Consider the following 24,344-nt stretch of genomic DNA (forward strand, 5'->3'; position numbering starts at 1 on the left):
ACAAACTCCTCCAGAGTGGCGTCGGGTCGGAGACTCTCTCGGAGTTTTTGCTGGGAAGTTTTGGGAAGAGACTTCTCCACCCACTTCTTAGCCATAAATTCACTCGGTTGCTGAGGAAGCTTGGCCACCAGAAACTTTGTTCTAGTCATGAGCTCTGCAAAAGTCTCATTTGGTTGGAGCATCAGGTTTGCCAACTCATCTAGGACCTTCTCCTGGAAGTCCCCTGGTCTGAAAGCTTCACAAAACTGTTGTCGTAAAGTGGCCCAAGTTGCAAAGTGGTTCTCTGCAAACTGACTGTACCACTTGTCTGCTAAGCCATCCAAGGTAGATGGAAGTAAAACCGGCCTGTACAACGTAGAGGGCGGTACTATTTCAATTACTTGTTAACTTCACACAGAGCACTGAGAAGGGAAGAGAACACAGTTGCGTCCAGCGACTAGAATGTCCTGCGCACACGAGACCGACACCCTGTAGCCTGTAGGCCCCAAAGATTGGCGCCCCTTTCGGTATTTCTTTATTCAAATTAAGGTAGACGATCCGACCATTTAGCACAAGCTTTCACAAAGCTGTCCAAACCTGGCGAGGGCTGACAACGCAGGTTTTCGACCGGATTTCGGCAACATAACGGCACAAAAACCCTTGTAAGTTAAAAGCACCTGTCTAGGACAGATTCCCTCGCTATCTGGAAGCTTTCTGGTGAGCTGTCACAGAAATTCAGCGGGCTGTAATTCTCTGTTTTTCACTGCCGGGTGCCCAAAAGCCTGTACACGCATCCCAAGGCTCTCACGAGGCTCCCCCGGGGTTCCCTCGGTGCGAAACCCTAAACCTGCAGAAAAACACAGCAGGCTGTCATTCGCTTTTCGGATCGTTTTTAGCGGAGCGAACGTGCCTACGCGTGTCCCAAGGGCTCCCGCACGCAATGGGACAGCTCCCCTGTGAATTGGACGAGTTTTCACGCGAGAAAACTCTCCGAACTCGCAATCTTTCGCAATGGAACTGTGCGTACCTGTGGGGGATTAGCAATTAGCTAATCCGATTCCTGTTCAGAAGGCTCTTGCCTTGGCAAACGCGCATAAACCCCCAGAACTGTACATGTTCAACTGAGTAGCCCAACCAGTGGGGCATTACCATATGTGCCAAAGGCAAATCATCGCGCTACATGAGACAGAGGAGAAGGCAAGCTTTCCATTAAAGCTATAGACCTGCACCCACTACTCACACACACACTGTAGGTCACTTAGTGTAAAATTCAGCCTCCTCTCTCAAATTGGACGTCCCTCTTCATGCTGGAAGTGGCAAAACTGCCTGGAACCGCCATGTGTCCAGTTTGCCCCTTTTGAGTTAATTCTCTAGTTCCCACTCACTTATAAAGTTATAAGTGACTTTCGGAGTGGCCCAAACTTCATTTGGCGCACACAAGCTTCCACACTCATCAGAATTCAGTGCTAACTGGCCCGACCAGTCCTAGACTGACCGACCCAGACTCCCGCTGTGAGAAACCTATTCGGCCACAGTCGTTTCACACTAGCCATGCAATGTCCACTTGCACCTTTTCAAGGGTTCCGGGGAAAACAAGTAAAAATCAAAATAAATAAAAATATCTAGTACTTATTTACGGAAGGCAACAAGAAAAAATACACCTCTTGGTGACACACCCCACCCTTGAAATACTGCAAGCGACCTCGCTTGCATGCCAATAATAAATGCGGTATCTCCTAATATCACATATATTCTATGATGGGAATCCAAGATATACATGCTTCTGGAAATGTAGCGTTGGACGATTAGAACCGAGCATCGGCATCCCCTTCATCGGCATCATTGTGTGCATCAACCGGCACCGACGGCGACCGCCCACCTCCACTCTCTACCAACCCTTCATCGTCATCTTTCCCTCATTCTCGTCCACCCAAGCAGCAAGCAACTCTTGGAGAGAGTTGGAAACCGGCCTTGAAAGAGGAGGTACATGTCGCCGTAGCAAGATTTTTCTACCACAACCATATTGCTTTCACTGCAGCACGGTAAGCTCTATAGACTATAACTTAAAAGGCTTAAGCTTTAATCTTTAGTTTGTACAATGTATATCACTAATGTAGATTTGTTTAGAAACAAAGCACATTTTATACCTGTCAAAAAGACTATTGAAGCACAAAAGGTCTCCATATTTTAAAGAAATGGCACGGAACATCGGAGAGTTTGGACACACATATGTCCCTCCCTCTTCGGAGAGCTTGCGCACCACTCTTCTTGATAGGGAGAAGTTGATGGTGGAGGCGGCATGTGCATCCACAAGGGCTTCATGGAAGAAGAATGGGGTATCCCTAATTGTGGATGGGTGCAGTGATACCCGTCGTCGCTCCATTCATGGCGTGGTGGCATATTCTCAGGGGGAGACATATTTCATTGACTCCCATGATGCATCGGGGACCGGGAAGAGTGCGCAAGTACTCGCATCGGAGTGGGCGCTTACCATTGAGACGGTGGGAAAGCATGATGTCATTGCCGTCGTCACGACCGAGAAAATAGCAATCATGCCACCGGAACCATCATCAAATCCCTTTATCCAAAAACCACGGTCACATATTGCATGGCTCATTGCCTCAACAATCTTCTCAAAGATATAGGCGCCTTGGAATGGATTTCCCCCATCACTGATAACGCAAATACAATGGTGACTTTTGTCAATAATCATCAAAAGGTAACCATGAAGTGTTAACCAATCTCATTTCAATTCGAATCTAATTCCAATATGGAAGACCAATTCTTGTTTTGAGTGTTGAAACTTGATTTTTGGTGAGGGCTGAATTTTCAAAGTGGTCAAAGCTAGCTCTTATCAAATACTAGGAGACTCGCTTCGCCTTCAACTTCATTATGCTCCATCGCTCGAGTGTGTGTAGTGGGGCATTGAGGGGACTCTTTATTAGTAATGAGTTCATGGCAATGCCCGAGTCAAAAAGTGTCAATGGAGTGGCATGCCGAGCATGGGCCGACATGCCGGAATGGTGGGAGGAAGTAAAGACTATCTCCAAAATGGTGAAGCCTATCATCCACCTCCTGCGAGTATTGGATTCCATGAAACCTTGCATCGGCAAGATATATGAGACCATGGACACCATGATTGCCTCTCTTGAAAAACTTGTGACCGACCCCGATAGTTATTCATGTCACACGAGTCACTTTTAAGTTTTCCCTATGCTTTACAAGTTTACTCTCTTGAGTTTGTTTGAATCTTGATGACGTATGTACGAGGAGATCCAAGAATTGTGTATGTCAAGGTGGAATGCCTACCATTCTCCTCTTCATGCGGCGGCTTATATAGTGGATCCACAATTCCAACAAGGGAACCAATGGAAGGACAAAGCGGTGATGAATGGTTAGCAAACCATCCTTGACGCGCCTTGTGCCCGCGACCCAAAGGAAAGGACTGAGATTCAGAGGCAAATCAATGTCTACAGAAATGGAAAGGGAGAAATTTGTCACATGCTTAATGGAAAAGCATCTCGCTTTGAGATGGGGAGTGCTCTTTGGTGGGAGGAGTTTGGGGCGGGATTGGGCAGTTTACAGGATTTGGCTATTCGCATTCTTAGCCAAGCTGCACTACGAGTTGCTTGGAGCAACTTTGGAGTGTGTATGCTCATGTTGCCTCAAAGAAGAGGAATCGTCTTGATGTGCAAAGAGCCAATGATCTCATATATGTCTCATCAAATTTGAAGATGCTTTCCAAGTCAAACCAAAGTGAAGATTTCGCGGAGTAGGCACTTGCAGCGGATGATCCTATCCCAAAGACAGAGATAGATGCAAAGGGAGAGATTGAGACAACACCACTTGAAGATTATCTTTTGAAGCAAATGGACTTTGCAGAGCCGGTGGTCATTTAGTTGGCACCATGGGCCAACATATAGACCTCTTGAGTCTTGAGTCTTGACTCTAGAGTCTTGACTCTTGAGTCCTTCCCTTTTTGAGTCCCATATATGCTAAACTCTACTTATTCACTCTTCACTTGTACATCATTATGTTTTGCCCTTTGATGAGGATGATTGATGATTGATCACCACACCAACGGGTGCGGTGTTGTGCACGTCGCACATCTTTACCGCATGTTATATTTTGGTGTTATGTAATATGAGTGCAAAACCGACTTTTTCTTTGCAATCTTGTGCTCTTAGTGTTGTCTCAGTATTAAATTTGCAAAGAACTAGTGTTTTTTAAAGCGCGTCCCCCATCCCCTGTTTTGCCACGTCCCCGTCCCCGAGATCCATCCCCGTCCCCATGTGGCTATGCTTACAGGTGTATGTCTACGTCCTCGGACGTTGGCCTGCATGGTGGCTATGGTCAAGGGGTTCATCCGACGTGTGTCCATAGGCGGTCTGTGTAGCCGGGAGATCCCCTCCACATGTTTGTTTCACGTGACAAGCCCCAAGTTGCGAGCCAACTTGCAGATCCCAGCCAAGGGGGCCTAAAGCCTAGCAGAAGGAGAAGATGAAGAAAAATAGTGGCCCATATAACAAATTGAACTAGGATTAGAAATCCTAACCCCCAATAACTTACGGAGCCGACCGAAGGGCCTTAACCCTTATAAATAAAGTAGGGACACACTCCAAGCTCACTAACGCAACAATATGATGATGTGGCAGCCTGCAGTATAAATTGCGCTCACACATGTTGACGTAGCAGCGTTGTACGGATAGCCCTCTAGGTGCATGCTTTTGGACCAGTAGCTTTTAGGCTTGATGTGTCACGTGACACATCCAACCCTATGTGTCCGTGGACAAGTTACAGCACGACAAGGGTTCAGTCAGTCCCGTCAGTCTAGATTTACAAGTGATCTGGCACTTTTGTGAGTCTGTTCGCAGACCGTGCATGCCCAGTCACTTAGTGTAGATGCATATCCTCTGGTTGCACACAGCATGATCATAAGCATTCCCATCAGAATCCATCAGAATCCTTCAGGGGAATTTTCCAATGCATTTAGCCTATTTTACCTATTTTTGACATTTTTCACTTATTATTTTTAAGTGACTTTTGTTGGAAAGTAGGTAGGGCAAATTGAGTAAGTTTGTATATAAGCAAACCTAGACTAGCACTAATTGGCGGAAGAGGCAGCAGAAGCACTCGCTCAACAGGCAACTTCTCAGCAGAACCCCAAGCCCTAGCGTTTTTGCTCCATAGCAACCACCTAGCGTTTTTGGACCAGATCAGCCAGCGTTTTTGTATTTGTAGATCCCTCGCGACAGAAGGCTCAACAAGAGACCTAGCATTTTGCAGTTGCAGGCCATCCGACGACAGCAAAGCCATTTTCAGCCCTAGTGTTTCTTATTTGCAGATCAGTCCCAGCGTTTTGCAGATTTACCGCGACGGAACATCAAGAACCATCAGCGTTTTCAGTTTTCACCCCTTAGACATCGCAGATCAAGTCCCAAACCTCGCAGATCTCACCTTCCTGCAGCAGTTTCTCGCCGCACGGTCAGTTTCCGCAAGGTTTACAGTTTCAGCCCGGAAAACGCAGATTTCAGCATCTGCGTTTTCTGCGCGTCGTCGTCGCATCTTCGCCATCGACATCGTCACCGACATAGAGTCAGAATTCAGCAGATACAAGATTTGCAGATTTCAGCCCTAGCGTTTTCAGATTTCAGCCCATCTCGTTGTCGTCCTCATCGTCGTCGACATCGTCGGCAAGTCCAAGCATTGTAGAGATTTGTGCAATCATAAGTAGACCACTCTCGCCATAGAGAGTGGGGCCTTCGGAGGAGGGTTTTACGTCTCTGGTGTCGTATTTTCTTCTCTCTCTCTCAGTCTCATGCACTTCCATTCATAGTGTCCATTCACTTTGTTTGTGTCCATTGCACTCTCTCACTAAAGGAACGGAAGGCTCTCCCTTCCGTAAGTAAAAGGAACCTTGAGCACAGTTTGGAGCACTCATCTTGAGCAAAGTTCAACATTCATTCCGCTGCACCTTGCATTGGTATCAAAGCTTTGGCAGTGTTCTGTATCACTCAAGGAAAGAACCACAGAATTTTTTTTGCTTGTTGCGGTCGCACGTAACCTGAGCTCTTGGGCGTGTCGATTCCTAATCGTGTTTTTGAAGAGTGACAGGAAACCCAAGAAAGATGGGCTTGTCCAACCTCCCCTTGTGCCTCTTTTCACTCATTGAGAGCGGACCGTGCACTTAGCGGCCGGCCAATCGACGTGAGGTGGGAAAAAGCAACCTTGGTGTGAGCGCAAGGCTGCCAAGGGGTGCGCCCACGGAAAAGAGCAGAACTCGGGTGAAGAGAAGATCCTTCTCAAACTCAGATTGCAAGCAAAAGAAGACTCTCAAGAACCGCAAGAACCTCGAGAACTTAAGAACCCAAGACCACAAGAACCCACGACTTCAGTGGATGGTCATCACTCGAAGCGGAATGGATACTTTGCTTAGAGGTGATGCGCATGAGAGAGGCGAAGAAGAATTTTCCGCTCCATGAGGTTTTTCCGACCCTCCCCCTTCCCCATCTACGCCAAGGATTGCACTAACTCCTATGGAGGAGTTGGAGCAATTGTTTATGGAAAGACAGTTAGAACACGAAGAAAGAAAAGCAAAAAGAGAAGCAGAAAGAAAGGCCTACGAAGAACGAAGGGCAGCCATAGATCGTGAATACAAAGAAGGAATGGTAGCCATAGAGCGTGAGCACGAGCAAGCACGCTTGGAAGCCAAAGAAAGACAAGCAAAATTTGATCGCGAGAACAACGAAAGACAAGCAGAATATGATCGCGAGAACAAAGCAAGACAAGAGAAGGGCGACCAACACATGAAAGAGTTGTGGCGACTCTTTTCTCAAGTGCAGGCGTACTTTGCCCAGAATCAGGAAAAGGAGCCTCTCTCACTCCCTTCTTTTCCCAAGCATGACACACAAGATTATGAGAAGCATGATGAATTGAATGATAATGATGAGCATGATGATTTGGATGACAATGACAAGCATGATGATTTGCATGATGATCAAGATGTGATTTATCATGAGCATGATGATTTGCAGGATGATCAAGATGTGATTTCTCAAAAGCATGATGATTTGCATGAAGATGACGTGATTGTTCACAAGGATGTTGAGTTAGTTGATGTTCTTTCTAGTGCAGCTAACCTCATTGCAGACTCGATCCCTCACGAAGAACCGATCTTGGCTTTCGAGTCGAGGTCCAAAGAACCCCCTCAGGAAGTTTCGACCCCTCAGGAAGAACCGATCTTGGCTCTCGAGCCTAGGTCCAAAGAACCCTCACAGGAAGTATTATGTGTTCGCATGATTAGTACGCACGTATTGTTCGAGTGTTTCATTCGTGATCGTCTCCTGTATTTTAGTCAGCGTCTTTATGTGATCCCTTTTCCTAGGCATGACATGTTGTATGTTGAGCACGTTTCACTCATGAATGAGCACGAATGTATGCGGATTGTTCATGAAAAGCTGAAAAGTATGCATTCAAGGACGTCACATTCCATGTCTCTTCCTTGGCACGACACAGTTGTAGAAAGAGCACATGACAGTATGAGCACCAAGCATGGGCATTTCTGTTGTGAATTGCCACAGTTGATTGCTCTAGATCATAAGCGAAAGATTCAATCTCATTGTTTGCGTGTGTGATGAACGGTTTGGCACTCCGTCTCTTTGTTCATCTACATTACATGCACAGTCTATTAGGACGACAAGATTTTTTCCACTTACTTTACATGAATAGGTATGTTCATGGTTTTGTGTTGGAAATGGTTTCAGGAATTTACAGCCACGGAGATTCTTGAAGAAGAAAGAAGCATGACTCTAGACGAAGTTGAAGCATTGAAGGAGCCTCAAAAGACTGTGTTGCTTTCGGCGCAGCCCAAAGAAGCAAGCGTTGCAGACCTTTATGAAGTTCAAGTATCGCACGACCCACGCATTAGAGTGGGCCGATGAAGAGTCCTTTCCAAGATTCTCGACCTTATTGGCGATCTCCCTCGACGCCATACAATTTGGTACCAGTACCTCACTTTGGAAAGGAGGGGATGTCACGTGACACATCCAACTCTATGTGTTCGTGGACAAGCTACAGCACGACAAGGGTTCAGTCAGTCCAGTCAGTCTAGATTTACAAGTGATCTGGCACTTTTGTGAGTCTGTTCGCAGACCGTGCATGCCCAGTCACTTAGTGTAGATGCATATCCTCTGGTTGCACACAGCATGATCATAAGCATTCCCATCAGAATCCATCAGAATCCTTCAAGGGAATTTTCCAATGCATTTAGCCTATTTTACCTATTTTTGACATTTTTCACTTATTATTTTTAAGTGACTTTTGTTGGAAAGTAGGTAGGGCAAATTGAGTAAGTTTGTATATAAGCAAACCTAGACTAGCACTAATTGGCGGAAGAGGCAGCAGAAGCACTCGCTCAACAGGCAACTTCTCAGCAGAACCCCAAGCCCTAGCGTTTTTGCTCCATAGCAACCACCTAGCGTTTTTGGACCAGATCAGCCAGCGTTTTTGTATTTGTAGATCCCTCGCGACAGAAGGCTCAACAAGAGACCTAGCATTTTGCAGTTGCAGGCCATCCGACGACAGCAAAGCCATTTTCAGCCCTAGTGTTTTTTATTTGCAAATCAGTCCGAGCGTTTTGCAGATTTACCGCGACGGAACATCAAGAACCATCAGCGTTTTCAGTTTTCACCCCTTAGACATCGCAGATCAAGTCCCAAACCTCGCAGATCTCACCTTCCTGCAGCAGTTTCTCGCTGCACGGTCAGTTTCCGCAAGGTTTACAGTTTCAGCCCGGAAAACGCAGATTTCAGCATCTGCGTTTTCTGCACGTCGTCGTCGCATCGTCGCCATCGACATCGTCACCGACATAGAGTCAGAATTCAGCAGATACAAGATTTGCAGATTTCAGCCCTAGCGTTTTCAGATTTCAGCCCATCTCGTTGTCGTCCTCATCGTCGTCGACATCGTCGGCAAGTCCAAGCATTGTAGAGATTTGTGCAATCATAAGTAGACCACTCTCGCCATAGAGAGTGGGGCCTTCGGAGGAGGGTTTTACAACGTCTCTGGTGTCGTATTTTCTTCTCTATCTCTCAGTCTCATGCACTTCCATTCATAGTGTCTATTCACTTTGTTTGTGTCCATTGCACTCTCTCACTAAAGGAACGGAAGGCTCTCCCTTCCGTAAGTAAAAGGAACCTTGAGCACAGTTCGGAGCACTCATCTTGAGCAAAGTTCAACATTCATTCCGCTGCACCTTGCATTGGTATCAGAGCTTTGGCAGTGTTCTGTATCACTCAAGGAAAGAACCACAGAATTTTTTTTGCTTGTTGCAGTCGCACGTAACCCGAGCTCTTGGGCGTGTCAATTCCTAATCGTGTTTTGAAGAGTGACAGGAAACCCAAGAAAGATGGGCTTGTCCAACCTCCCCTTGTGCCTCTTTTCACTCATTGAGAGCGGACCGTGCACTTAGCGGCCGGCCAATCGACGTGAGGTGGGAAAAAGCACCCTTGGTGTGAGCGCAAGGCTGCCAAGGGGTGCGCCCGCGGAAAAGAGCAGAACTCGGGTGAAGAGAAGATCCTTCTCAAACTCAGATTGCAAGCAAAAGAAGACTCTCAAGAACCGCAAGAACCTTGAGAACTTAAGAACCCAAGACCACAAGAACCCACGACTTCAGTGGATGGTCATCACTCGAAGTGGAATGGATACTTTGCTTGGAGGTGATGAGCATGAGAGAGGCGAAGAAGAATTTTCCGCTCCATGAGGTTTTTCCGACCCTCCCCCTTCCCCATCTACGCCAAGGATTGCACTAACTCCTATGGAGGAGTTGGAGCAATTGTTTATGGAAAGACAGTTAGAACACGAAGAAAGAAAAGCAAAAAGAGAAGCAGAAAGAAAGGCCTACGAAGAACGAAGGGCAGCCCATCTCGTCGTCGTCCTCATCGTCGTCGACATCGTCGGCAAGTCCAAGCATTGTAGAGATTTGTGCAATCATAATTTTAAATAAATAGACCACTCTCGCCATAGAGAGTGGGGCCTTCGGAGGACGGTTTTACGTCGTCTTTGGTGTCGTATTTTCTTCTCTATCTCTCAATCTCATGCACTTCCATTCACAGTGTCCATTCACTTTGTTTGTGTCCATTGCACTCTCTCACTAAAGGAACGGAAGGCTCTCCCTTCTGTAAGTAAAAGGAACCTTGAGCATAGTTCGGAGCACTCGTCTTGAGCAAAGTTCAACATTCATTCCGTTGCACCTTACATGATGCTTTTCATGTGAGATGCTTTTGTACAAGCCAAGGGCCTATAAATACATGTTGTGGGCTCGCTCTCTCTCTCTCTCTCTCTCTCTCTCTCTCTCTCTCTCTCTCTCTCTCTCTCTCTCTCTCTCTCTCTCTCTCTCTCTGGCATTCTACCCGCAGAAGATGTAGAGCAGAGCCACAAGAGTTGTTACCTCTGGGAGTAATATAAAGAGATACCGAAAGAGGCACCACAAGTTGGAGCCATTGTACTATCGGAGTGGAACTACGCCACTACGTGTATCGTGTGAAGTCTCTCTTTTAGTTCACCTGTTTTGACGTGCCTAAAAGTCAATTCAGTCTGTTCTTTTCAATTTGCACGTGGTGCCGTCTCGTTACAGAATCAAAATCCGTTCACGTTAATATGTAGGGCTTGTCTAGAGGATCAACTTTGGCTTCTATGCATATCCAAATTCTCAACTATTGAAGAGATTTTTAGAAGCCTTTGCAACACAAAAAAGCGTCAAAAAGCATGTCTTTAGAGCTTTTTAGGGCAAAAATGAACTCTTGTTTCTTCATCTCCTCCTCCTCTTGTCATTTCTTCTTTATCCCACTCCATAGCTTCCATCTATAGATTGATGTAGGACCGGTTTCTCTCCCAAGGGGGAAAAAATTATGTAGAATCTGGAAGCGCCATCTTGCTCTATCCGTTCTTGGCGGGACCTGTATGCTTTCGGAAAAGAAGACGCCTACAGCTATGATACCATCTATAATGGGACGGCACCACATGTCAACAAAAAAGAATAGACTAAACAAACTTTAGGCATTTCAAACCAACTGAACTAAAAAAGAGAGAATCCACATGAGACACAAGGTGATGGAGTTCCATCCCCAAACTGCAATGGCCCCGAACTTTGGTGCCCCTTTTGGTATTTGTCACGTGCATATGGCTCTATGTGCCACGTGGACATGCTTCATTAACTTCTAAAGCCAATTTTTCAGTTTTGGAAGCCTCTTGCATATAAATGGTTTGTACACACGTTTTGACAGATGTTATTACACTATGGACATCTGGCACGACGTGCATGTGATTTTACGTTAGAGGAATCCAATGAGCCATTCCCCGCGTCAATCTGATTCCCAGGTGGGCAGTGTGCCACAGTTTCACGCAAACTGAGCTCTCGTCAAACTTATTAATAAATCATTTTTAAGATTTATTTGTAGGAATTTGACAGAGATTTTGCCCTACCTCAACCTAAATAAGTTTATAACCTCTATACCTCGCCTATAAAGGGAGCATCCAACCTAGCGTTTGATCACAAGTGGAGTTAGCGCTAATAGCAGCCAGCGTTTTTAAGCATCAGTCCTGGCGTTTTCCTGCAGCAGGCCATCAGCCCTAGCGTTTTGTTGGGAAAACGCCAGATCAGCCCAGCGACAGCAGTCTACAGTCCTAGCGATTGCCACATTTGCAGATCAGTCCCTAGCATTTTCAATTTTTAGTCCTTCCCTTGCCGGATCGGCTCGGATCTGCAATCGCTAGCCATTTCCATTGCGGTCCAGTACTTCGGCAACTCATCGAGCCTCTCCTCGGCCATTCCCTCATTGTCATCAAGTGCTCCCATTGTTGTCCATCATCGGCATCGTTGAGATCTGCATTTTCCGACCTTCATTCCTCTCACATTGGGAGCGCAATTCAGCCCCAGATCTACCTCTTGGTGGCCATCCACAATCCCACATCGAGAAGGATCCAAAGGTGCATCAAAACAGCCCCGGAGGTGCTTCGTCTTGTGGAGTTACCGCGGCGACATTCCCCATCCGAGTCAATAGAGTCTACACTTGAGGTATTGCATGTGTGTACATTCCATTTACGCAATCTAAAGCAAATACCACATCGGCAACGGTGTGGGGGGCCTTGAGAGGGTTGGTTAGGACCCCATTGGGTGTCATTCTCCTCTTCTCTCTCTCTCTCCCTCTACACAACTCTACCACTCTCACTCCCTCTAGGGAAAGATAAAAGGAACCACCATTCAAGCTAAAACGAATCACTAACGCAAGGAAAAGAAGTAAAAGATTTGTGGAAGTGTAAAACCTAAATCTTCACCATTTCAATTCCGTTGCACCTGACATTGGTATTCGAGCTTTGTGAATTTTCAATAATTTGCTATTTTTTTTTCTCTGGAGTGTTCAGGGTGTGTTATAGTGTTTCGCCCAAAGACGCTTCTCTCACTCAGGGAACTGCAAGACCTACCATTGCGCGTAGGACCGTGCGCCTTGAGCGTAGGAAATGCAAAACACTGTATACTGGGGGTTATAGTTGTGGTGCGCCTGCAAGAGGGTAGGACTTGGTGTGCGCGCTCGACCACCTCGACATAAAGAAATCCTAGCATTGATATTTGTAGTCATAACTTGTTCGACATAACAGATCGCACCATCGAAGACATGCACTAGAAACATAAAGATGTTTGCAAGTATCAGGATTTGTTAGCAGCCTATGACAACAAAGGAAGGTGCCATCCACGTCAGCCTATTAGCTTTGAAGTCTTGGCATTGTTTGAACAATCATCTCTCCCATCTGCTTGGAGAATTCCATCATTCCAGAAGAGGCATTGCATCGTCATCGATCTGTACACATCTTTGGCAGCACATCGGGTCCACACCATTTGCATCTTCTTAGCAATCGGTAGTCATCCATCCGGAGCCAAAGGGTTCCAATCCGAGGCAACCACCGTGGGAGTTCACAGGCATCGTGAGCCTACCTTCAAAGCCACGTCCATTGCAAAGACGAGGATTCATTAGAGCTTCCAAAATACGGCAATCTAGTCAAAGCCCCAAGAGGAGCTTCTATCTTTGAGGAGTTACTTGGTAGTTTAATGAGACATCATACAGAAGGCATATCCATATTCATCTCCCATTCGGCATTGCTCTCGCCTATCTTCTCACGTAGGGACACCATACGTTGGCCGATAACCTTCGTGGACATTGGCGTTTGCATATCACGCCATTCGCTCGATGAGTATCCATTCGGTTTGCAGTTTGGTTCACACCATCCGAGTTGGGGCAGCAAAGGTTATTGTTTGATAGTAGTAACCAACAAGGGCATCGTTGATCCAAGAGGCAGTCCATTGTTTGCAAGTAGATCCATCATCATCATCATCCTTGTGTTTTGGACATTTCCACATTGTCCCAAACGGGAGCACACACGAATATTAACAAGCTGAAAATGAATAAACTTCCAACTCAAAAGAGATGAGGGAGAAGATCGACACAGTATTTAGGACCCGAAAATGGGTTGATCCCCCCTTAAGAGAATCTTTATTAGGGAGAATCGTTTTACAAGCACAAGAACCAGAGTGACCCCTCCGTTCTAAATCATCGGACTCAATGGTCAATTCTTTCCCGTGCGGGAATTTCTCAAGAGATGAGCTCTCAATTCTGTTTCCGTATGTTCCCATAGCGTGAAGCCCTACAAACAATTCCAGATTTCATTCCTAGGATCTCTGAGCATAGGCCGAGGCCTCTTTGTTCCTTCTCCGTGATGGAGTACCTACAAAAGCACAAACACAAAACAACTTGTATCGCGAATTCACAATCGGTACCTATTGGTCTAAGTGTGGGAAAGCGAACTTCCAATATCGGCTTCTCCGGATCACTTGCTGTCACAAACTAGTGACTCGGCAAAGCCACCCAAACAAATACACACGCGAAGATGTAGTGACGTGGACAAACAGTACGGACTGTCCGCAAACTACGCTAACAGATGATGACGTGGCAAATTGTACGGCAGCACCGGATTTTGCGCTGACAGGTGCCACGTGGCAGCAGTACGGATTTCAGTAAATTGCACTGACTGCTCAAGCAGTTTTGAAATCAGAAGCTTTTTTGGAAACTTATTTGTTTTTAAGTTTGAAGCTTTTGGAGCTTTAGCTTTTAAGTTTGACTTGATTTTGGGGCTCTGCTTTTGGGATCCCTTGTAAGAATAAAAGAGCCTTAAGGGCCTCACTCTTCAAAGCATCTGGACGCAGAGTCTGAGAGTGGGGGACCCTGCGAGAGTTGTACTTTGCTCAAAGATTAATATAAAAGAAATACCGAAAGGGGTGCCACTCTTTGGGGCCAATCTCTCTGGGCACGGAACTACGTCCGACCGTGTCGACCAAATTGAACTGTGATTTTAAAGTTGTGAAGTATTTGAAGTGATTCTCTCTCGTGTCGCGAGAGATTCTAGACTTGGGGTGCCCAAGATTGTTACATCAGAACAGATTGAGAAGTATTGTTGTGGATTGCACAAGGGAATCAAGGACTACTACACAAAAATCTATCATGAAAATGGCGCAATTGATTGAGAATGCGAGAGTGATCAATAATCTATCAAAAGGAAATTTCGATAGATTTAAGGACAGCAGGAGAGAGTCCCAAGGCAAACACGGCAGTGTTGCAACAAAGCCTTCCATGCCTCTCCCAACGCTTGCGGTTTCTCGAATCTATGAGAATGTGATGTGTCAATTCTGCATGGGAAGAGGAATTTCAAAAAAAAATGGAAGCACTATTGGGGTTAAACAAGGATGTCCGTTGTCACTAACTCTCTTTGGTCTATGCATCAATCAATTGGAACAAATGGTACTTGACTTTATGCAAGAAGAAGGCATTGAAGAGGTCACTATTTACAATGCGGTAATCATGCTTCTGTTGTATACGAATGATGTAGTGCTTCTAGCACACACTTTAGAGGATGCACAAAAGCTTATGGTTGTCTTTGAGAACTTTTGCTTGCATAGTGGGTTGATTGTGAATGAATCAAGAGGAACCAACCATAAGGAGAAGCCATGCGTTGTGTACAACAATGAGACACTTGAAGTCGTTCAGAGCTTTAAGTACCTTACCCTTGAGGTTCCGGCCAATCACAAGTGGCATGAATGTGCTCTGCGTCATTTAAAAGCTAGCATACTATGCATTTGACAACATGTGTAATGCGGAAAACATCAAATCTTCTTTATGAAGTGTGGACGGGAGCATCTCAAAGTCTACTTGAGAATGTCCAAAAACGTTTTCTTACAAACTTTCTCCAAGTTAAAACACAAACACCTTATATGCTCCTACTTCTTTAGTCGGGATGTCTTCCAATTGAGGTTATGTCATGGAAAGGGTTGTGGAGTACATGATAAAGATACATCAAAACCCCTCACATTGACTTCTTAGAATTGCATGGAAAGCAAGGCAAAAAGTTCAAAAGACCCATAAAAGCAAGATGTTTGGGAGATGAGATGTATTACACTTACTACATGATGCCTCAATAGACTCCTAATTGACTAAAGCTTTTCTACAACGCCAATGTATTATGGCTTGGGAGGAATCCAATGGGTCACGCTTCACACGTTACACCACCCAAATTGTCCCCAACTACAAAACCATGTTCTTTGCTGACAGAGGAAACTGTACTCGTCTTTATATGCTTGAGCCTATCCCCTTGTCAGCAATACGCACTATCGCAGCCATTCGGTTTAGCTCCCACTCCTTTCGATGCAAGGCAGGGTATTGGGGCAATGAAGAAGAGTCAAATCGATTGTACACATTATGCTCACTGCAAGTTCGATAGTCTGAGTACCACACACTACTAGAGTGCTCAGCTTTTGGTCACATCTGAACTTGCTTCACTCACATTTTTAGCCATGACTTAGACCTACACACTTTCCTCCCCCAACCACAATGTGGACTCTCCGTTGCGACTCTCATCACCACAATTTTAGAGCATCGAGAATCACTCATCAACTGCACACATACTAACATCACATGTAACTTTGGTCCTATAGGTCATATTTGACCTCTTAGGACGATTATAAAATCTCTCTCTCTCTCTCACCCTGTTGGGCCGCACTAAGACAAGCGCTCTACCGGCTGTCCGAACAATTTTTCAACACTCTAACAAGTGCACGACGCTGAATTTCAGCAAAGACGACCTCGCTCAGCCACTCCATAAGCAAGCAATTAACAAAAGTGACCTCTCCCGCATGGAGGAACTCACAACGAAACAGACACAGCCGTTTCTAGCAGAGGTACATAAAATTTCAGTCGTTGGAGAGAGGGAATAAGGAACACACCCAGCACACAAAATGTTTGCCTCTCTATAGCCCAGGGATTTCACAGCACCCATAACCTCTCTAATAACACCTTCAAATTGGCTAATTATCACTAACAATTCCACTTTAGCATACCGAACAACCACCTCACACCTTGCAAAAAAACACCTTTCAACACAAACACACCCACACTGCTCAACTCACCCTTTCCGGCTCACAAGACACCCCAATTCTGCCCTCTTAGTGACACCCTTCAAGCTGCAGGCAAACCCTCTGCAAGCACCGGCAAGTACACAAAGAGCGAGAGAAAAGGAGGGGGATAGGGAGAAGCAGCACAAGAAGTAGGGGCAAATGTTTGGTATTATTGCATAGGGAGATAGTATAGTCAAGTATGCAGCTCCAATGGCAACCTTGCAAGACATAGGCTTGAAAACTCCAATAACTCTCTGGCAAAAAAGCCCCCAAAAAATCACTCCTCTATCCTTTTATAAGGCTAAGGCAAAAAGGAAAAAAACAAGGAGCTATCTAGCTCGTACAATTAACTGAAGCTTTCTTTAGAAGTTTTCTTGCATGACCACCACTTGGCACTTTCTTGGTGTTTGGTATCTGCATGGTGCAAACCTCTTGACTCCTCGTCCGTTCAATTTGGCTTCCTTTGCATTTACGCATTATGGTCTCTCTCGGACGGGTTCCTTCTTTCTCTTCATTTGCTCCCTTTTTGTCCGGCCTTTGGGCCCCCTCTCTCTCTTTCCTGCTCACTACCCGTTAGGTCCTGTTGTGGGATCCTCCCCTTGATTAGCCCCTTATGGCCTCGGGCTTGCATTCTCTCTCTCGCTTCACTGCACCACTGTGGGACACCCCTCTCAGGCAATAGCGACATCGCTATTGGGCCCCGTGGGGAGGCACTCACTTTGTCTTCAAAAAAAGGGGGGCCAGCGCGCGGGAAACCGCTCTATTCAAGCCACGTCACCACTGTGACACCGCCCACAGACACCACCACTCACACCACCGACGGCAGCTAAAGCCCGCCAAAACCGGCGCCCGGATCCCCTCGCGCCAGCGTGCACGACAAGCCCCCGACAAAACTTCAACTGGCCATAACTTGCTATTCATGGCTCCTATCTGCAATCTGAAAAGACGGGTAGGCTCCATAAATAGAGTACTACACGCCTGTAACTTGACTTCCACTTGGACCACCTGTCCCCAGTTACCCTATCCAGCTAGAATCTGCAACACACCGAACCTTCAACCTTTAATAACTTGAGCTCCGTAGCTCGGTTTGATGAGCCGTTTGGACCTGCTCCTTCAGCACTTCAAGCTCTTTATTCCTCGACCCAAAAGCTGCACTTCGTATCTCCCTCACCTGCTACTCAAATTAGCCCCTTATGGAGCCTTCCTTGGCCTACAAACCGCATCAGTCAGCTGCTACTTGTCAGCCCATGATCTTCCTAGCTACTCTAGCCTTTTTCCATGCTTCTGCTAGCTTGCATATATTTGTCCATGTCACCTTCTAGAGTCGACACACTTTGGCTGTACCATCATTGCCCACCCCCTAGTTGAGCATTTATGCTCAACCACATAAGAGCTTTATTCCACTTTTAACTGAAACCTGGCACACACTATGAGAAAACCAAAACCACATGTACACAATTTTATTCTGTCTCCTGTCAAACCTTGAAGTGGGTTGCCCCACCCCCTTCATCATATAGCTTCCACCTAGATCAAACACCTGCCTTGAATATCCTTCACCCATCTGTAATTGCTCATCATAGTACCGCACCGCAGCACCTAGACCATCATGTGTAGGCTACCCCTAGCCTACCTGACACCAAGTTCCAACACACGTCTGACCCTCCCTCCCAACCAAATAAAGTGGAGACCTCGAGCATGGAACCCTGTACCTGCTGAACCAGCCTCCGCATACCACCATATGCATCAACCATAGCTTACATACCTTTAATGGAAGCAAAGTCACTGTTTGGGATTCTTCTTTCTCCACCCTTAAACATGTCTGTTGCATCGGAATCTCCTCCGTCTTTGGCATCACAACCTCCTCTTTGGCCACACACTCAATTCCAGCATCATCGAACCCTTCCTCGTCAACCGACCCTTCAAGGTCGATCAGCACCTCTTGCTCTTCAGCTTCAACCTTTTGCCCTTCAAGCACCTCTTCTACCGCTGCATCAGGCTCTTCATGGGAAGAGAAAAACTCGTTCTCTATTGCACCATCTTTGTGTTCCTCCATAGACACGCTGCTCTATCTCTCCTGGCAAAATGTTGCACCACCATGGCACCTTCCACCGCTACTTTCAACATCAGCCATTAGCATGGCACCACACACTACCTTTACCTGTATTTCATCATCTGTAGGCCTAAACCGCTCCATTTGGTCTTCATCGAGCATCTGGGCTTGCTTTGTTCCCTGCCTTTCTTGCACATGGGCTACTACCATATCATCAAACACATAAGAGGGTAGCTTTACCTTTACCAACTTAGGCTCATCAGACTCCGTCTCACCTTCATAGGATGTGGACTCATCCGCTCCATTCTCCTCGCTTGTCTCCCAGCTACACGAGCTTGTACCGTCATCATCATCGGCATTATATATAGACTCCGTATCATCATCTACATCCACTTGCTGCTCCACAAAAGCTTGACCATCATCCTGACTTCCCTCACTTTCTTCATCAACTCCTGAACCCTCGGTATTTGCAACCCCACCACATTCTGCTATCCTTTCATGCAAACTTTCCACAAGAACAGGCTTTATCTTTTCAACCCGCACCGGAACCTCCACATCTACTACCATTTTTGTGTCTTTGTTCATTTCAACATGGAGCTTCTCCTCGTTGACAAGCTCGTCCACCCTCAGCACATGTACTTCATATACTGGAAATCTCCAAGGAACATAACCAACAGTAGGTCTTACCTCAACAGGCTCTGCACGTCGAACAATTGGGATCGCCCTTGGTTGAACCAAAGAGCACTTTGCTACCTCCGCAACAGGCATATAATCTGATGGCTTTAGCATTGCCCAACTCCAGCTTCCGCTTTACTTTTCTGCTCTTTATCCTTGCCAGATAGACCATGTCTTCGTATGTATCTGCACCGCCTTCGACCTTTTCTCTAATCCTCGGATGTAAGCACTCTAACAGCTGTGATACCTTCAAATATTGATTGCTTTTGACCCCAGTAGCAACCTCTAACTGCTTCCAACAACCTTCAAACTGCTCAATGAAAATTGAGAAATATTTACTTACATCCTGGCGTACCACTGTAAGCCTTGTACCAGCTTCTTCTGCCGTAACCACTTCCCAAAACCGCTCTAAAGACTGACTTTGCAATTTTTGCCAACATTCTCGATCACTGCTCTGTAAACCATCGAACCATACCTTGGCTCGTCCTCGCATCAACAACGGCACTGTCTGCAACCTTTTTGTATCCGTCGACATACGCATCGACAGCAGCCATAACTCAAAATCTGCTAACCAATCCTCGGGATCTTCAATGCCGTAAAGATGGAGCCAAAACCTGGCTCCACTATCTCTATCAGCTCTAAACTCGACCATCAAACATCTCGACCATCAGCCAACTGCTTTGTCAGCTAAAAAACACCGCTTCAAACCTCAAAATAGAGCATCGGACAGCTCCTCAATGGGGGCACCAGAAGATGGAGAGGGGGAATAGTGAACACACCCAGCACACAAAATGTTTGCCTCTCTATAGCCCAAGGATTTCACAGCATCCCTAACCTCTCTAATAACACCTTCAAATTGGCTAATTTGCACTAACAATTCCACTTTAGCATACCGAACAACCACCTCACACCTTGCAAAAAAACACCTTTCAACACAAACACACCCACACTGCTCAACTCACCCTTTCCGGCTCACAAGACACCCCAATTCTGCCCTCTTAGTGACACCCTTCAAGCTGCAGGCAAACCCTCTGCAAGCACTGGCAAATACCCAAAGAGCGAGAGAAAAGAAGGGGGATAGGGAGAAGCAACACAAGAAGTAGGGGCTAATGTTTGGTATTATTGCATAGGGAGATAGTATAGTCAACTATGCACTCTCTCTGGCAAAAAAGCCCCCAAAAAATCACTCCTCTGTCCTTTTATAAGGCTTGGCTAAGGCTAAAAAAGAAAAAGACAAGGAGCTATCTAGCTCGTACAATTAACTGAAGCTTTCTTTAGAAGTTTTCTTGCATGACCACCACTTGGCACTTTCTTGGTGTTTGGTATCTGCATGGTGCAAACCTCTTGACTCCTCGTCCGTTCAATTTGGCTTCCTTTGCATTTACACTTGCATTATGGTCTCCTCTCGGACGGGTTCCTTCTTTCTCTTCATTTGCTCCCTTTTTGTTCAGCCTTTGGGCCCCCTCTCTCTCTTTCCTGCTCACTGCCCGTTAGCACCTCTTGTGGGATCCTCCCCTTGATTAGCTCCTTATGGCCTCGGGCTTGCATTCTCTCTCGCTTCACTGCACCACTGTGGGACACCCCTCCCAGGCAATAGCGACATCGCTATTGGGCCCCGTGGGGAGGCACTCACTTTGTCTTCAAAAAAAGGGGGGCCGGCGCGCGGGAAACCGTCCTATTCAAGCCACGTCACCACTGTGACACCGCCCACACGCACCACCACTCACACCACCGACGACAGCTAAAGCCCACCAAAACCGACACCCAGATCCCCTCGCGCCAGCGCGCGCGACACGCACAACGCCCATTATGGGCAACCATAGCCTAGCGCAAGGGAGAGCTCCTCTCACACCTCGTATGCTTTCAATGGGCTCATGGCCCCGGTGTTATACCTTGGTACTCGGTTATCCTTCTACGCAAGTGGGCTTACTCGCTCCCACGTGGCAGCCCCAGGCTCAAGCCACTCTTTGAACCCCTTGAAAAATCCAAAACCCATTTTGAAAAAAACTTTTATTTACCCAACTTGTCCTGCCTGCTAGCTGGTGATCCGATCACCGAGCCGCATAACCCGGCCGCAAATTCATCATGTCTACTTGGACACCCCCGGCTCAAGCTGCTCCTCACAATTTCTGGAGCCCCCAAACCGAGGCCGTAAAAACCGATCAAATCATCTGCAATCACCTTCGAACAAAGGCACCCAATCTCCCGGCTTTCATATCTTTCCGCTCCAGCCTCCATTTGACATGCAGTCGCTTCCTGCTATGTTGCATACCCTACTGTAGAACCTTGCCGCAACTCAAAAGACGCCAGATGACACAATTCCCCATGTGGTCAGGTAGGCACCAACCTAGCCCCCGACAAAACTTCAACTGGCCATAACTTGCTATCCGTGGCTCCTATCTACAATCTGAAAAGACAGGTAGACTCCATAAATAGAGTACTACACGCCTATAACTTGACTTCCACTTGGACCATCTGTCCCCGATTGCCCTATCCGCCTAGATTCTACATCACACTAAACCTTCAGCCTTCAATAACTTGAGCTTCGTAGCTCGGTTTGATGAGCCGTTTGGACCTGCTCCTTCACCACTTCAAGCTCTTCATTCCTGGACCCAAAAGCTGCACTTCGTATCTTCTTCACTTGCTACTCAAATTAGCCCCTTATGGAGCATTCCTTGGCCTACAAACCGCATCAGTCATACACCTCCGCTGCTACTTGTCAACCCATGATCTTCCTAGCTGCTCCAGTCTTTTGCCATGCTTCTACTAGCCTGCATATATCTGTCCATGTCACCTTCTAGAGTCAACACACTTTGGCTGTACCATCGTTGGGCTAATGATTCACATGCATTTCTTCCATCACAATGATTCCTGCACAAAGAACAGTGCAAACTTCTCCAATTCATGTGTTTGTAAAAATTAAGTTAATAACTGATAGAAAATCTTTAGAAGGGGAGGAACCAGGTCGTGTCTCTCTGCTTTATTTCTAAGTTTTATTCTGTGTGAATTCTCTAACGATATACCTAAATAGTTTTTGCAAGTATTTAAGTGCACACTTCCGTATATGTAAGGGTCAAGCCCTCCTTTTTGGAGAGAGAGAGAGAGAGAGAGAGAGTGGGACTTGTTCCTCTGCCACTACATAAGATAATACTACAAAGTGACCAATAGACAAGCCTTTTATAAAGTTGTTCCCTCTCTTGTCATACAAACTTCCCACACTGAAAAAAGAGCCACGACAGCCATTAGTGGAAAAGGCAGGGATTGCCTTTTTCCTTGACAACACAAGGAAGAAGAGCCAGCCATCAGGCACACATGGCTCCAGGCACACATGGCTCCAAAGATGACAGAAGCAACGACCTCTGCCTCACGCTTCCCGGCTAGCTGTGCAATGCGCACAATCGCTCAGGCCTGCTTGCTGCCCCTCTGGCTAGGCCGAGTGGAGGTTGGAGCTCCTTTGTACTAAAGCTATCTGCCTAAAGCGTAGATGGTAGGGTGGCAATCTAAGTCATTTTTTGGTCTGAAGACACAACTAAATAATAGCTTTAGACAAAATTAGTCTTTCTATATACACAACTCCCCACCTCCACAACCTCTTCATGGGATAATCCATTCTACCACTATCTTTCTTGCTTTTACTGTATTGATATTAGGGCTGAAAATTAGCTCACGTATCTTAAATACTAGTGATTGGCACTAATCATAATCAAAAGGTAAAAATCAGGAGTGCGTACCGGTTCAGCTTCAGGAAAGGACTCGGCACGAAATGAACACCCAGTATCGAAGAGATGTTGCGGAGGATCGAGAGCATCCAGAAGTGGGGATTCAACTGGACATCACACACACACACACACACACACGAAAACTCTCACTCTCTCACTCTCTCTCTCTCTCTCTCTCTCTCTCTCTCTCTCTCTCTCTCTGTGTGTGTGTGTGTGTGTGTGTGTGTGTGTGTGTGTGTGTGCGCGCGCGCGCGACCAGAGGGAGGGAGGAGAGGATACTTACAAGAGGGCTCAGTCAGGAGATCAGGGGTGGGGAAGATAGAGCCCACACACCACGCCATCCCTATGCGAGTCTGCTACGTCCAACGTTCATCGAAACATTGAATGACAATAGAGAAGACTATGGCATTGGCATTCCTGGGTTCTAAGTTGAGGTTTATAGCATTTGACCGAACGACGGCGCTATGCGGCAGTGTTCTTGAATTATTTTGTGTAGAAAATATTGACCAAACCCCCCTTTCACAGAAATCATTCAAAATTGTGACAAAATATTTTCCAGTTGTCTCTATACTATGGGCAGATTCAGACTGTTGTCGAGCCCCACCCTGTATTTCAGCTTTTCCACTCAAGTGTAGGAACGGACAAGACCAAAAAAACTTTTTGGCGCTCAAAATGCATTCAATAGGATTCGGGTGCCTAGAGTCCTTGTTTTATGCGAGTGGGGTCGTTGGTTTGTGAGCTCTCTCTGCACTCATCGTCGAAAGGCTAAAGGTTGCTTGCATGTCCGGCGGTGAGCAACCGCTTTCGTGGTAGGTCCGAAGACCAAGCATTCTCTTTTTCCTCCAACTACCTTCCGCCACGTAGGACCTACACTCAGAACTTTTCTACTTGGGTTTGTAATTTGAACTCAACCTAGCACTTTGGAAGCCCCTATCATGTGGCATACGGAGAGGGATTGGAGGGGGCACTGGAGGCCAATGCAAAGAAAGAAAGAGAGGGAGACCTCGCATAGGGAGTCGTGTCACAAAAGGGGTCTCTCTCTCTCTCTCTCTCTCTCTCTCTCTCTCTCTCTCTCTCTCTCTCTCTCTCTCTCTCTCTCTCTCTCCCCATCCATAGGACGGGCCACACTCGTGTCCTCATAACAGCACTATCTCCCCCCTCAACACTAAAGGGGACGGGGTCTTAAATGAAGCCCCCGAGACGAGATCAACAACGAAAAACTAGCCTGAGTATCTCGAGAGAATTGGACGCCAAATTAGAAAAATTGCACGTGGTCGACCGCTCATAGATTTGAGTCTGACGCCTGCATTGTGGCAATCCAATGCCCTATCCATGCGCCCGCACACCTTTCAATGTCTCCAATGGCCGGATTTGCCGCACCCCTTTAAAATATGACGATCGGATTTACCTCGCATCGTGTGCCCTC

At 46.4% G+C, this 24,344-nt stretch overlaps 2 protein-coding genes across 2 annotated transcripts in view; one reads left to right on the forward strand and one right to left on the reverse strand.

The window, feature by feature from the left end:
- LOC147449481 (TATA box-binding protein associated factor RNA polymerase I subunit C) overlaps positions 1 to 23,364 on the reverse strand; it is a 154,963-nt gene extending 131,599 nt beyond the window's left edge. The window contains exons 1-2 of the mRNA XM_086521927.1: positions 23,202 to 23,364; positions 22,931 to 23,025 (exon numbers count right to left, since the gene is read on the reverse strand). Of these exons, the coding sequence (XP_086378053.1) occupies positions 22,931 to 23,025; positions 23,202 to 23,259 (153 nt within the window). The 5' untranslated portion in view covers positions 23,260 to 23,364. The remainder of the gene's footprint in view (positions 1 to 22,930; positions 23,026 to 23,201) is intronic.
- Positions 1,691 to 3,016, forward strand: LOC147449482 (uncharacterized). The gene is made up of 5 exons (XM_086522549.1): positions 1,691 to 1,708; positions 1,789 to 2,021; positions 2,156 to 2,280; positions 2,664 to 2,711; positions 2,910 to 3,016. The coding sequence occupies exons 1-5, from the start codon at positions 1,691 to 1,693 to the stop codon at positions 3,014 to 3,016; spliced, it is 531 nt and encodes a 176-aa protein (XP_086378675.1).
- Positions 23,365 to 24,344: the final 980 nt, after the last annotated feature.

The sequence above is a fragment of the Adiantum capillus-veneris genome, chromosome 10 (assembly GCF_014529385.1).
Source record: "Adiantum capillus-veneris isolate H3 chromosome 10, ASM1452938v2, whole genome shotgun sequence".
In the NCBI taxonomy this organism is placed as follows: domain Eukaryota; kingdom Viridiplantae; phylum Streptophyta; class Polypodiopsida; order Polypodiales; family Pteridaceae; genus Adiantum; species Adiantum capillus-veneris.